Below are 13,479 nucleotides of genomic sequence, written 5' to 3'. Positions count from 1 at the left end.
GGAAAGGGCCTCAACCTACTACAAACATGTTGTTGTTGTTGTTGTTTAGTCGTTTAGTCGTGTCCGATTCTTCGTGACCCCATGGACCAGAGCACGCCAGGCACTCCTGTCTTCCACTGCCTCCCGCAGTTTGGTCAGACTCATGTTTGTAGCTTCGAGAACACTGTCCAACCATCTCGTCCTCTGTCGTCCCCTTCTCCTTGTGCCCTCCATCTTTCCCAACATCAGGGTCTTTTCCAGGGAGTCTTTTCTTCTCATGAGGTGGCCAAAGTATTGGAGCCTCAGCTTCATGATCTGTCCTTCCAGTGAGCACTCAGGGCTGATTTCCTTAAGAATGGAGAGGTTTGATCTTCTTGCAGTCCATGGGACTCTCAAGAGTCTCCTCCAGCACCATAATTCAAAAGCATCAATTCTTCGGTGATCAGCCTTTTTGATGGTCCAGCTACAAACTACAAACATTGCTGCCACAAACAACAGACATTGCTGCCACTAATTCACCACCCTAGAGCCTCCCTAATTTGCCAGCCACTTTGTAAAAAAGGACCACACGTGTTCAGATTTCCTCCTTTTCAGATAGTCTTTGAAGGCTTCATTGACCTTCTCATTCCTTAGACTATAAATAAAAGGGTTCAAAAATGGTGTAAACGCTCCAGTAAGGACTGCAACTCCCTTCTGGACATCCCCAGATCATCCCTGGCTGGGCAAGGAGTACATGAATATTGCACTGCCATAAAAGATGGATGTGGCTCTGCTGTGAGAAGCGCAGGTTGGAAACGTCTTTTGCTGACCTTTTATGGAGTACATGTGCAAGATGGTTGCAATGATGTAGACATCGGAGAGACCCATGACAGAAAAGGAGGTGACTAACACCGGTCCAGACAGAAAGTCCTCCAGAGCCAGAAGGAGCTGCACCTGATTTCAAGGAAGTTTTATCATTGGACCATAGTCACAGAAAAAATGGTCTATGACATTATCGCCACAGAAGGACAACCGACTCAGCAAAAGCGTGGGAGCAAAGTTGTTACGGAAAGCATCAACATTCTTCACATTACATTGTTGTTAAATGTGTGTTGTTGAAGGCTTTCAAAACAACTAATAACACATAAACGGGGGGGGGGGGGTGTCCTTTTCAAAAATTTCAGTTCTCGAAATTTTGGAATGCTGTTCTCCAGCCAAGTAGTGGGTGCAGATGTGCATATACTAGGGTAGAAAGTCCATAAAAATGCACACATTGGTGACAATAACATGCCAAAGTTAATTATATTATAATAAATTGCTTTAAAAAAACATGTAGATTAGGAAGAAATGTGCACATTAAGAGAATATTTTTCATGAAGACTTAAAAAAATATGTAAATTCAAGCTGATTTGCCCAAATTTTGTACTAGTTAACTATTTAATCATATAGCTTGGCACTGATACTACCCTAGATATGTCTCTCTCAGAAAAAGGAATAATTGATGTGTTTGCCCATAATGAAAATAAGAAAACGCTGAATACCTTCATAAAGCAAAGCAGTATAATATGCAATAATATGCTTTACCATGGTATGATGCAGCTATCAGCACCAGATCTATAATATAGAGTTCCTGTCTCACTTAAATCTTATCATGGCTGGGTGTCTTCCATCATCCTCTCCATGGAATACTAGTGAGACAAGCTTTATTTAAAGGTCCCTTGGGAGGAGGATGTTCATTCTTAAGTGGAACAAAGCTGCGTTAATTTGCACAGATTAGCCTTCTCCAACCCATGTTCTCCACATGTTTGGACCACAGCTCCCAGCAGCCACTGCCAGATTCAGAGCGACCCAAATTCAATCTCCAGGTTAGGAGCTGATGATTATTCCAGTCTTTCCCAGGCCTATCTGAAATTGGTAGCAATTGAACCCAGGACTTTCTGTGTGGAAATCAGGTGCTCTGCCACTCAGCCCTCCCTGCCCCCCACAGTGGAATGTGTTGCACCCATAACTAAGGACAGAAAACAATTGGCCAAGTGCAGGAAGTCCCCGATTGTTTTATATATATATATATATATATATATATATATATATATATATATATAACATACACACTGGACCTGTCAGCATGTTGAGCAAAGCAAGAAAACGACTATAATGAGTGGTTATATATGTTGCCCAAGGACCCTTTTAGAAGATGGCAAAAATGTATCTTTGGATCTCTGTACATCAGTGGTGGTTAACTTTGGTAGGACCACAGGTTAGCTACCCTTGCTCTGTCTATAGGCAGCACCCCTCTCCTTTGCCTGTTTCAGTGATGGTCTGCAGTGATTAAAAATGGGTCCATTTTCACAATAGGGTATTCCAACCAGAAGGCCCAGTTTTCACAAGAGCGGAGGTCGCATGAGGGTTGCTAGTCAAACCTTTGCAGAGCTGCAATTCCCAGCACCCTCAGTAAACTGCAGTTCCCAGAAATCTTTGGGGAAAGCCATGGTTTTTAAAGTGGTATAAGAGTGCATTAAATGTATGGTATAGGTGTGACCAGTGACTTGGAACCACCCTGGCAGAATATATGAACAGGGGCACAGGCTTCCTGCCTCAGACGGTTGTTGTGCTGACAAAACTGCACAGCATTTCGTTATATTTGCTGCCCCCTAAAGGTAAAGGTAAAGGTACCCCTGCCCGTACGGGCCAGTCTTGCCAGACTCTGGGGTTGGTGCGCCCATCTCACTCAAGAGGCCGGGGGCCAGCGCTGTCCGGAGACACTTCCGGGTCACGTGGCCAGCGTGACATCGCTGCTCTGGCCAGAGCCAGAGCCAGAGCCAGAGCCGCACACGGAAACGCCGTTTACCTTCCCGCTAGTAAGCGGTCCCTATTTATCTACTTGCACCCAGGGGTGCTTTCGAACTGCTAGGTTGGCAGGCGCTGGGACCGAACGACGGGAGCGCACCCCGCCGCAGGGATTCGAACCGCCGACCTTTCGATCGGCAAGCCCTAGGCGCTGAGGCTTTTACCCACAGCGCCACCTGCTGCCCCTAGTGGCACTTAAAGGGTTACTTAATCTTCTACAGTAAAGAGTTCTTCCTTGAAAAAGATACAGTGATTGGTATGTGTGAAAGAAATAAAAACACAATGTCCACAAAAAGCTTAAGTTTTCTTAAAACAACCATACTGGGAGTAAGACTGATTACCAGTATCCAGTTATGTAGAACAGAGTTTTCTGTTGCTTGAAATTCAAGCGGCACACATGAAATGCCAAGTTCATTGACTTTTGGAAACCAATGCTTATTTTAAAAGAAATTGGTTTATTTGGGCTTCAGATATACCACAAAATGTTTCATGAGCCTATTTTAGTCACTTCACATTTCCCCTTCCTCCCATTGTTTCAAACTCCATGACGTCCGTCTTCTCTTTTATAGAAAAATAACACTGCCTAAAACTATGATTCTATGATCTTCCGAATATGAAATAAGGATCTGGTGATAATTCAGAGGTTTTCCACACCAGTGAAGGCTTTTGTTTTAACGAGAAAACTATTTATTTGGACTTCTGAAACTCCATAAGAAGTATCATGGGTCTATTTCAACCAGTTCATAACTCCCTCTTCCTTCCATCATTTCAAACTGCATGAGTTTCTCTGCATTTTATTAAATACATGCTTGCAGGCAAACGCATTTTTCAAAGCATCTTGGACCTGCCTGTTCCTCAGGCTGTACACAAAGGGGGTCATTAGAGGACAAACCACATTGTTAAGAATGGCCACAACCTTGTTGAAGTTTTGCCCACCATCTTGTTCAGGTATGATGTACATAGAGATGCAGCTTCCATAGGCGACAGTGACAATGGTGATGTGGGAAGCACAGGTGGAAAAGGCCTTCTGCCTCCCTGCAGCACTTGGGATGTGGAGAACAGTTGAGATTATATTCACATAGGACACAACGGTAATAACAAAAGTCCCCAGTACTGTAAACACCGAAATAATAAAGTCGGAGAGCTCCAAGAAATGTGTGTCACCACAGAGAAGATGGAGTAATGGTTTGCTGTCGCAGAAGAAATGGTCAATGATGTTTGAACCACAAATAGGAAATTGAATATATAGCAAAGTTTGAGCCAAAATCACAGCAAGTGATCCAATCCAGGAGAAGAGCACCAAAAGTGTGCAGAATTTCTCATTCATAATGGTGGTATATCTTAGGGGGTTGCAGATGGCCATATATCGGTCAAAGGACATCACAGTCAGCAGGAAGAAATCTGTGGTGCCCAGGAAGAAATAGAAAAACGATTGGCTTAAACATCCAGCATACGAGATTGTTTTCCTGCCAGATGCAAGGTTGAACAATGCTTTTGGGATGGCAGCAGTGGTATATCCAATCTCCAAGATGGCATAATTCCGGAGGAAGAAATACATGGGTGTCCTGAGGCGGAAATCCATGAGAGTGATAGTGATAATGATCATGTTTCCCGTTACTGCCATCAGGTACATGATTAAGAAAAGGACAAAGAAAAATATCTCTAGTTTGGCGTTCTCAGTGAATCCCAGCAGTAAAAACTCATTGATCTTTGTTTGGTTCTCCATAAAGTCTTGACTTTCATGAGTTATCTGCTGGCAAAAGATTAGTATAGATAATTAGCATTATTATCATTATCATTATGAAATTAAGCCAAACCTGCCTGGATCAGACCACAGAATCATACAGTTCAGCCTCCTGTTTCATACATTGACTCAGAATCGGAGTCATAGAATCATAAAGTTAAAGGAACCACAAGGGTCATCTAGTCAAAACACCTGCAATGCAAAAATCCTTTTGCCCAGTGTTTGACCTGAACCCAAGACCCTAAGATTAAGAGTCTCATGCTCTTCCAGCTGAGCTAAATAATCTGTGGAAATTCACACAACTGGATTCAACTAACCATACTTGCAAAGATAGAGGGAAAATGTCCATTTACAAGTGCCATTTTTATCCAAAGCACACATGCAAAGAGTCAAGCACACATGCAAACACTGAACTGATCACCTGCAAAGTCCTTGTCTGACAACTTATCTGCAAAGAAATTCATTGGGACCACCAATATTTATTGGTTATTACATTAACACAAATGGTTAGTACTTCCACTTAATAAAGACTTAATAACAGTGTTTGTGAGATAGTGCGTGAGGAAGACAGTTAGTGAATTTGCACATCACCATGGTCGGTCCTAACTTAGGCTTAGTGAGACAGTTACCTTATGGAACAGAAGCTGAACGGTATCAGTGCAATGTTGAGGATAGAGTTGTGGATACCACAAACCCTGCCATATATTCCTTCAGCTAAAGTTTGGCAGAGGACTTTACTGTTTCACCAGTGTTGATGTAAGAGTCAGCTGCCACAGTATAGGCAGTTTCTGTAGCTGGAGGGAAGGTGGCATCCTGCCCTTTGCCTCATGCTCCGTAATACCTCATCTCACCATGTCCATTGTATTGTGACTGCCTCTGCCCTGAAAGAGAGTCTGACTTCACTGTGACAATGGTTGGATTACCAAAATCACAAGCTGAGCCAATGGGATTGTGGCAGGAAATTGCTACAACAGCTTTGCTAACTGTCATGGAGCTCAGGCCAGAAAATTACCATGTACGGCGTCTGTGGCTTGAAGTCAGAGTACACAGAAGCCTTCCTGCCCAAAATGGTTGTAAGAGAGCTCTAAGATTTCAAAAAGTGTGTAATTGGAGTCCAGCCACAGTGCCTAAAGGAACACAGGTGGAAGGGAGGGAATACTATGAATATAATGGCAAAAGTGGTCAAATTCTGCTATAAATAGTAATAGTAATAATAATAATGAGAAGCGTAGGTTGGAAACATCTTTTGCTGACCTTTTATGGAGTACATGTTCAAGATGGTTGCAATGATGTAGACATTAGAGACACCCATGACAGAAAAGGAGATGACTAACACCGGTCCATACAGAATGCCCTCCAGAGCCAGAAGGAGCTGAACCTGATTTCAAGGAAGTTTTATCATTGGAGCATAGTTGTAGATTTGACCAAACTGCGGGAGGCAGTGGAAGACAGAAGTGCCTGGCGTTCTCTGGTCCATGGGGTCACGTAGAGTCGGACACGACTAAACGACTAAACAACAACAACAACAACATAGTTGCAGAAAAAATGGTCTATGACATTATCACCACAGAAAGAGAACCAAGTCAGCAAAATGGTGGGAGCAAAGTTGTTAAAGAAAGCGTCAACATTCTTCACATTACATTGTTGTTAAATGTGTGTTGTTGAAGGCTTTCAAAACAACTAATAACACATAAACGGGGTGTGTGTGTGTGTCATTTTTCAAAAAATTTAGTTCTCGAAATTTTGGAATGCTGTTCTCCAGCCAAGTAGTGGGTGCAAATGTACATATACTAGGATAAAAAGTCCATATAAATGCACACATTGGTGACAATAACATGTCAAAGTTCATTATATTATAATAAATTGCTTTAAAAAACCATGTAGATTAGGAAGAAATGTGCACATTAGGGGAATTTTTTTCATGAAGACTTAAAAAAATATGTAAATACAAGCTGATTTGCCAAAATTTTGTACTAGTTAACTATTTAATCATATAGCTTGGCACTGATACTACCCTAGATATGTCTCTCTCAGAAAAAGGAATAATTGATGTGTTTGCCCATAATGAAAATAAGAAAACGCTGAATACCTTTATAAAGCAAAGCAGTATAATATGCAATAATGTGCCTTACCATGGTATGATGCAGCTATCAGCACCAGATCTATAATATAGAGTTCCTGTGTCACTTAAATCTTATCATGGCTGGGTGTCTTCCATTATCCTCTCCATAGAATACTAGTGAGACAAGCTTTATTCAAAGGTCCCTTGGGAGGAGGATGTTCATTCTTAAGTGGAGCAAAGAAGTTTTGATTTGCACAGATTAGCCTTCTCCAACCCGTGCTCTCCACATGTTTGGACCACAGCTGCCAGCAGCCACTGCCAGACTCAGAGGGTCCCAAATTCAATCTCCAGGTTAGGAGCTGATGATTATTCCAGTCTTTCCCAGGCCTATCTGAAGTTGGTAGCAATTGAACCCAGGACTTTCTGTGTGCAAATCAGACACTTTACCACTCAGCCCTCCCTGCCCCCCACAGTGGAATGTGTTGCACCCATAACTAAGGAGAGGAAACAATTGGCCGAGTGCAGGAAGTCCCCAATTGTTATTTATACATATAAAAACATACACACTAGACCTGTCAGCATGCTGAGCAAAGCAAGAAAACAACTAGAAGATGGCAAAAATGTATCTTTGGATCTCTGTACATCACTGGTGGTTAACTTTGGTAGGACCACAGGTTAGCTAACCTTGCTCTGTCTATAGGCATCACCCCTCTCCTTTGCCTGTTTAAGTGACGGTCTGCAGTGATTAAAATGGGTCCGTTTTCTACACACCTTCCTCCCAATGAAATGCTTTGCAGACATTTAATTTATTTAAATGAACTGTACACTCCCTTACAGTGGAGTTTACAGTTTTATGTTGAGTGTTTCAGTCTCCTGAAATAGCTGTTTGCCAGTTCTTCATGCTTGCAGTGGCCTGACCGCCATCAATGAATGCTAACTTTTCCTTGTAGCCCATCTCTCCTCTCATTCATTGAATGCTTTCCAAAAGTACTTTATAAGTATCTAAATGTGAACTCCCCCAGATATGGCTAGCTGGTATCACTGAGAGCAATAGTAGGGAACTGAGGGTGCTGACAAGTGGTGTTTAATTTTAATTTTACTTTTCTCCAGAATACTGAAAAGGTTGCCATAAAAGTGATTTTGTCAAAGTGGAAAGTGTTTGTTCATTTCTAAAGAGAGCTGATTTTTTCAGAAATGAATACAAATGACAACAGTTTTGCAAAGGAGTGCTGATTTAAAAGGTATATCATTTTACATTGATGTTTAAGTTAGGGGACTTGGTTTGTTAAAAAACCAACCATCCCAGTATTCATAGACTATCTAAAAGTACTGCAGGAAACTTTGCTATATAATAAACTTTAAACTTTATTATATATTTTCCTAAGCTCCAAGTCTACTCATTAACTTCTTAATAATAATAGTAGTAGTATCTATGCTGAAATACCTCTATGAATCAAGGTGTGCTTCTTATTCATTTTCTGGGTGGTAATTAATTCTCTAGGGATACGAATACAAGGAACAAATTTATTAAACTGTGACAGAATAATTTCTGACCTCCAGCAACCTTAGTTGATTCTAGCAGATCAGAGTCCCTTACAGCCACCCAGATTTGACTGGTTGGCATAACTGAGGGCAATTGTGAGGAACTGAGAGTGTGGGCAAGTGGTGGAAATTTAAACAAAAAAAAATTTTTTTTTAATTTTTTGTGCACAGAAAAAGTTGCCGTAAGAGTGATTTTGACAGAGCTGGAAGTGGTTGTGAAATGCCATGAGTAGTTTCACCTCAACTCTAATCATGACATTCTACCTGTCAGAAGGAGGACCTTTGTCAAAAGCATGTTGATTTTAAATATACAGTATGTCTTTTTACACTGATGTTAAATTACACTTTTACACAGGACTTTTAAAAATCTAGTTTTCATAGGCATTTTCATAGAGCATTCCTAGAAACTTGGCAGATAATTAATTTCAAAACTTTTTTAAACAGCTGATTAGTTCCCAAGCTCCAGTATACTTATTAACTTCTTAATAATTAAACCATCTAAGTTGAGATGCCTCCAAGGATCAAAACTTGCCTCTCACTTTAGGGTAATTAATTCTCTAGGGAATGATTTCTAGGAACAAACTTCTTAAACTTTTTAAAAAATAATGATGATGATGATGTTGACCTCTAGTAACCTTGGTTGATACCAGGAAATCAGAAAACAACTGAATGAATACCAGATCTCCTTCTCATAGACCAGCATGTAGACAGTGGTGAAGTGGTCAGTTCTAAAGTGCAGGAACCTATCAGGACAGCCCCCCCCCAACACGGGAGTCCACAAAAGTGGGCAGGTGTGGACTATATATATCAGTGGTAGCCAAAATGGTGCCCTCCACATGAAGTTGGACTGTTGATACTGCTGTCCCTGACCAATAGCTATACATGCTGAGGCTGATGGGATTTGTAGTCCAACAACTTCTGAGGGGCATCTTATTGGTAATCCATGATCTGCATACAGGCACATACACATGAGGCAAAGGACACAGAATATATTATCCAATGTATGAGGGTCAGAAAGACTGCAATTCAATGAGAGCCAGTGTGGTGTAGTGGTTAAGAGTAGTCTTGTAATCTGGGGAACCGGGTTCGCGTCTCCGCTCCTCCACATGCAGCTGCTGGGTGACCTTGGGCCAGTCACACTTCATTGAAGTCTCTCAGCCCCACTCACCTCACAGAGTGTTTGTTGTGGGGGAGGAAGGGAAAGGAGATTGTTAACCGCTTTGAGACTCCTTAAAGGGAGTGAAAGGTGGGATATCAAATCCAAATCCAATGCACGGTTTCCTGGAAAGGAGCCAGGAGTGGTTCATTCAGTGGGGCAGATTGCAACAGTGATATCACTGCCACATACCAGGAGGGAGGGCAGGTGATGATGGTGGGGCTGTGTGGCCCCACCATCAGGGTCAATACAGCTCTCCTGCCATTGCACACATGCAGCCTTGACCTGACTGCCACCTTGCTCTTCCTCTTCTGGTAAATGACAGAAAGGCTATGCTCAGCTCCACCTTACCAGGTCAGATGTTTGAGGAGTTAGCTCCATAGGAATAAGCAGTGCTTACTTCTGACAGCTGTGATTCAATGGTTCTGAAATGAAGGGAAAGAGGGGTAAGCAGCTAGGCCTTGGCCCACCAATGCCACAGAGGACCGTACTGTATGCTTCCATTGGTTCCGGGCTCTGATATGACTCCTAGAAACATGCCAGTTGACCCAATAAAGAAGGAAGCTGTTTATTGGACAGTAAACTAGTGTGATTTCATCTTCCTTCAGACTTATAAGTATGCAATGTACTTTTCATTTTTCTTTGACATTTTTTGGACTAGGATCTGGGAGATGAGGGCTCAAATCCTTGCTCAGTCTCGAGGCTCACTGGATGAAATTGAGCCATTCAAAATGTATCAGCTTTACCTACATCAGAGAATGGTTGTATGGATAAAATAGAGAAGGCAGAACTATATATGGCATCTTGGTTGGAGGACAAGTGGGATAGCCATTAAAGTAAAAATAAAATAAACCCAATGACATTCACAGGTATTCTGCCAATGCCTTCAGAATTGTGCCATCTTGGAAATTGGACACACCACTGCTGCCATCCCAAAAGTGTTGTTCAACTTTCCAACTGGCAGGAAAACAATCTCGTATGCTGGATGTATAAGTCAATTGTTTTTCTATTTCTTCCTGGGAACCACAGATTTCTTCCTGCTGACTGTGATGTCCTTTGACTGATATGTGGCCCTCTGCAATCCCCTAAGGTACACCACCATCATGAACGAGAAGTTCTGCAACTTTTGGTGCTGTTCTCTTGGATTGGGTCACTTGCTGTGATTTGGCCCCAACTATGCTATTCATTCAATTTCCTTTTTGCGACTCAAACATCATTGACTATTTCTTCTGCGACAGCAAACCATTACTCCATCTTCTCTGTGGTGACACACATTTTCTGGAGCTCTCTGCCTTTATTCTTTCAGTGTTTACACTACTGGGGACTTTACCTATCACTGTTGTGTCCTATGTGAATATAATCTCAACTGTTCTCCACATCCCAACTGCTGCAGGGAGGCAGAAGGCCTTTTCCACCTGTGCTTCCCACATCACCATTGTCACTGTCACCTATGGAAACTGCATCTCTATGTACATCATACCAGATCAGGGTGATAGGCATAATTTCAACAAAGTAGTGTCATTTCTTAACTATGTGTTGTGTCCTCTTATGATGCCCTTTGTGTACAGCCTGAGGAACAGGCAAGTTAAAGATGCTTTGAAAGGTGCTTTTTGACTGCAGACATTTATTTAATAAAGGACAAATAAACTGGTGTAGTTCAAAAGAAAGAGAGGAGGGATAAGTGTGAACCAACTCAAGTAGGCCTGTGATACTTCTTGTGGCATGTCAAAAGCTGTAACAAAAAGTTTTTAAAAAGGAAAAAGGGGAAAAAGAAAACCTTCCTTTGTTCGCAAAACCTCTCTTTATACCTTTTAGGCCAAATAATCCAAATCCTTGTTCAATTCAGGAAGTCCAGAGCAAGAGCATCTGAACCAACTCATGATGGGTGGCTTTCACAACACCTGTTTCCTTACCAAATTTGCAAATGAGAATAGGTATGTTCAAAACCATCAGCTTTGGGGTTGGTGGCAGGGAACAAGCACGTCAATTGGCATTGGCAGGTGTGGGAAATGTTACTTTCCTCAATCTCAAATTATGGAATTGCATGAAAAACCATCTCAACTACAGGATGCTGGAAAAGCCTAATTCAAAGTAGAGCTTGTGCTATATAACATAATATATAATACGTCTTCCAGAACAGTATGTAGGATATGGATATGTTTGTCTGTTTAATGAAATTAAATTAAATAATACATTTATTTAACAGAATTAAAGAACAATAATAGTAGCGATCAGTGTTTTTTTGTTCCTAAAAATGTTTAGGGGTACTCTTGTTTTGACTCAAGAAAATCACCATTTTATAGTTCAAATTGGGAAAAATAAATACAGCAAAAGTACAGTGGTACCTCAGGTTAAGTACTTAATTTGTTCTGGAGATCTGTTCTTAACCTGAAACTGCTCTTAACCTGAAGCACCACTTTAGCTAATGGGGCCTCCTGCTGCTGCTGCACTGCCGCTGCACAATTTCTGTTCTCATCCTGAAGCAAAGTCTTTAACCCAAGGTAATATTTCTGGGTTAGTGGAATCTGTAACCTGAAGTGTATGTAACCTGAAGCATATGTAACCCGAGGTACCACAGTACAAAGATTCACAAAATGATTACGGTTATGCGTAACCTTGTGTCCCCCCAGAAAAAAGAACTGGTAATGATGATGTTTCAAGATGGAGTGTAACACTAATTTTTCTAGGCAGAGCTTCTGCAAAGATGGATACTTCTGAAGAATACCACAATGCCCATTTCCTTTCCTTTTCAGATTATCTATTTTCACAGTTCCTTTTCAGATGGTCCCTGGTCCCTTAGCAATGGTTTTGAGTTGCCCAAACAAATTTATCAAGGCCTCCTGAACCTGTTTGTTCCTCAAGCTGTAGATGAAAGGGTTGAGCAAAGGGGACACAACAGTATTGAGGACGGCCACCATTTTGCCAAACTCCACTTTGCTGCTCTGTGTTGGTTTGATATAAAGGAAGATGCAGCTCCCGTAGGTGATGGACACCACAATGAAGTGAGAGGCACAAGTAGAAAAGGCCTTCTGTCTCCCTGTGGCAGTGGGGAAATGTAAGATGGTTTGGATTATCTTGACATATGACATTATTGTAATTGTCAAGCTTCCCAGCACAGAGAGCACAGCAGTGATGAACCCAAAGAATTCCAAAAGTGATGTGTCCCCACAAACGAGTTTGATCAACGGTGTATTGTCACAGAAGAAGTGGTCAAGGACGTTGGACTTGCATATTGGAAACTGTAGGAAAAGCACCCATGGACCAATGATCAGGAGAAAACTGCCAACCCAACAAAACACAACCAGCGTGATGCATAAATAATGGTTCATGATGGCTGGATATCGCAAGGGATTGCAGATGGCTACATATCGATCATAGGACATGACAGCTAAGAGGAAGAACTCGGTAGTTCCCAGTTGGAAATATAAGAAGGACTGTATCATGCAACCAATGTAAGTGATGTGTTTATTGCCGCTTGAAAGATGGACCAAGGTTTGGGGAATTATTGCTGTGGTGAAGCCAATTTCTAAGAAAGAGAAATTCTGGAGGAAGAAATACATAGGAGTGTGTAGCCGGTGATCTATTTGAGCAACCGTGATAATCACAGCATTGCCTAGGATGGCCAGAAGGTAGGAAAAGAGAAGAGTGGTGAATAACAGGAGCTGCAGTTTCCGGATGTCGGTGAAGCCCAGAAGGATAAACTCACTGACTGTTGTTTGGTTGTACTTCATGCCTTCTTTAGAACTGGAGATAGGGTGGGAGAAGAAAGTGATGGACAGAAATAAATAACATTGAAATAAATAAATAATGTTGTGAACCACCCTGTGATCTTTGGATGAATGGCGTGATAAATATAAGCAAACACATAAATGAATAAATGTCCATAATCATTTTAGTCACTACAGAGCTGTCGACAATTGCATGTGCAACCCCCAAGTTAAAATATGCCAATCGAAATTACTTAATGGTGTTGATGTTGAGGATTGAGTTCAGTCAAGATAACCATTATCTCTGCTGCTGGGCTATGGCCCCTACAAAACATGAGGAAAACACACAAAGTAGGAAAATTGATGCCGACCTTTACTATATTTAGATAGACAGACGGACAGACAAACAGACACACACACACACACACACACACACACACATGGCTAGAAGAGTAAAGCATAA

General features: G+C 41.6%; 1 protein-coding gene across 1 annotated transcript; it reads right to left on the bottom strand.

The window, feature by feature from the left end:
• Window positions 1-12,086: 12,086 nt before the first annotated feature.
• On the bottom strand, window positions 12,087-13,040 carry LOC307200515 (olfactory receptor 6E1-like; the record flags this gene model as incomplete). The annotated part of the gene is made up of 1 exon (XM_079949054.1): window positions 12,087-13,040. One exon carries the CDS (start codon window positions 13,038-13,040, stop codon window positions 12,087-12,089), a length of 954 nt encoding a protein of 317 aa, XP_079805180.1.
• Window positions 13,041-13,479: the final 439 nt, after the last annotated feature.

This window comes from Podarcis cretensis, assembly GCF_951804945.1.
Source record: "Podarcis cretensis genome assembly, chromosome: 13".
NCBI classification, from domain to species: Eukaryota; Metazoa; Chordata; class Lepidosauria; order Squamata; family Lacertidae; genus Podarcis; species Podarcis cretensis.
Note: the sequence above shows the minus strand (reverse complement) of the source record. Positions and strands in the feature narration are given on the sequence as shown.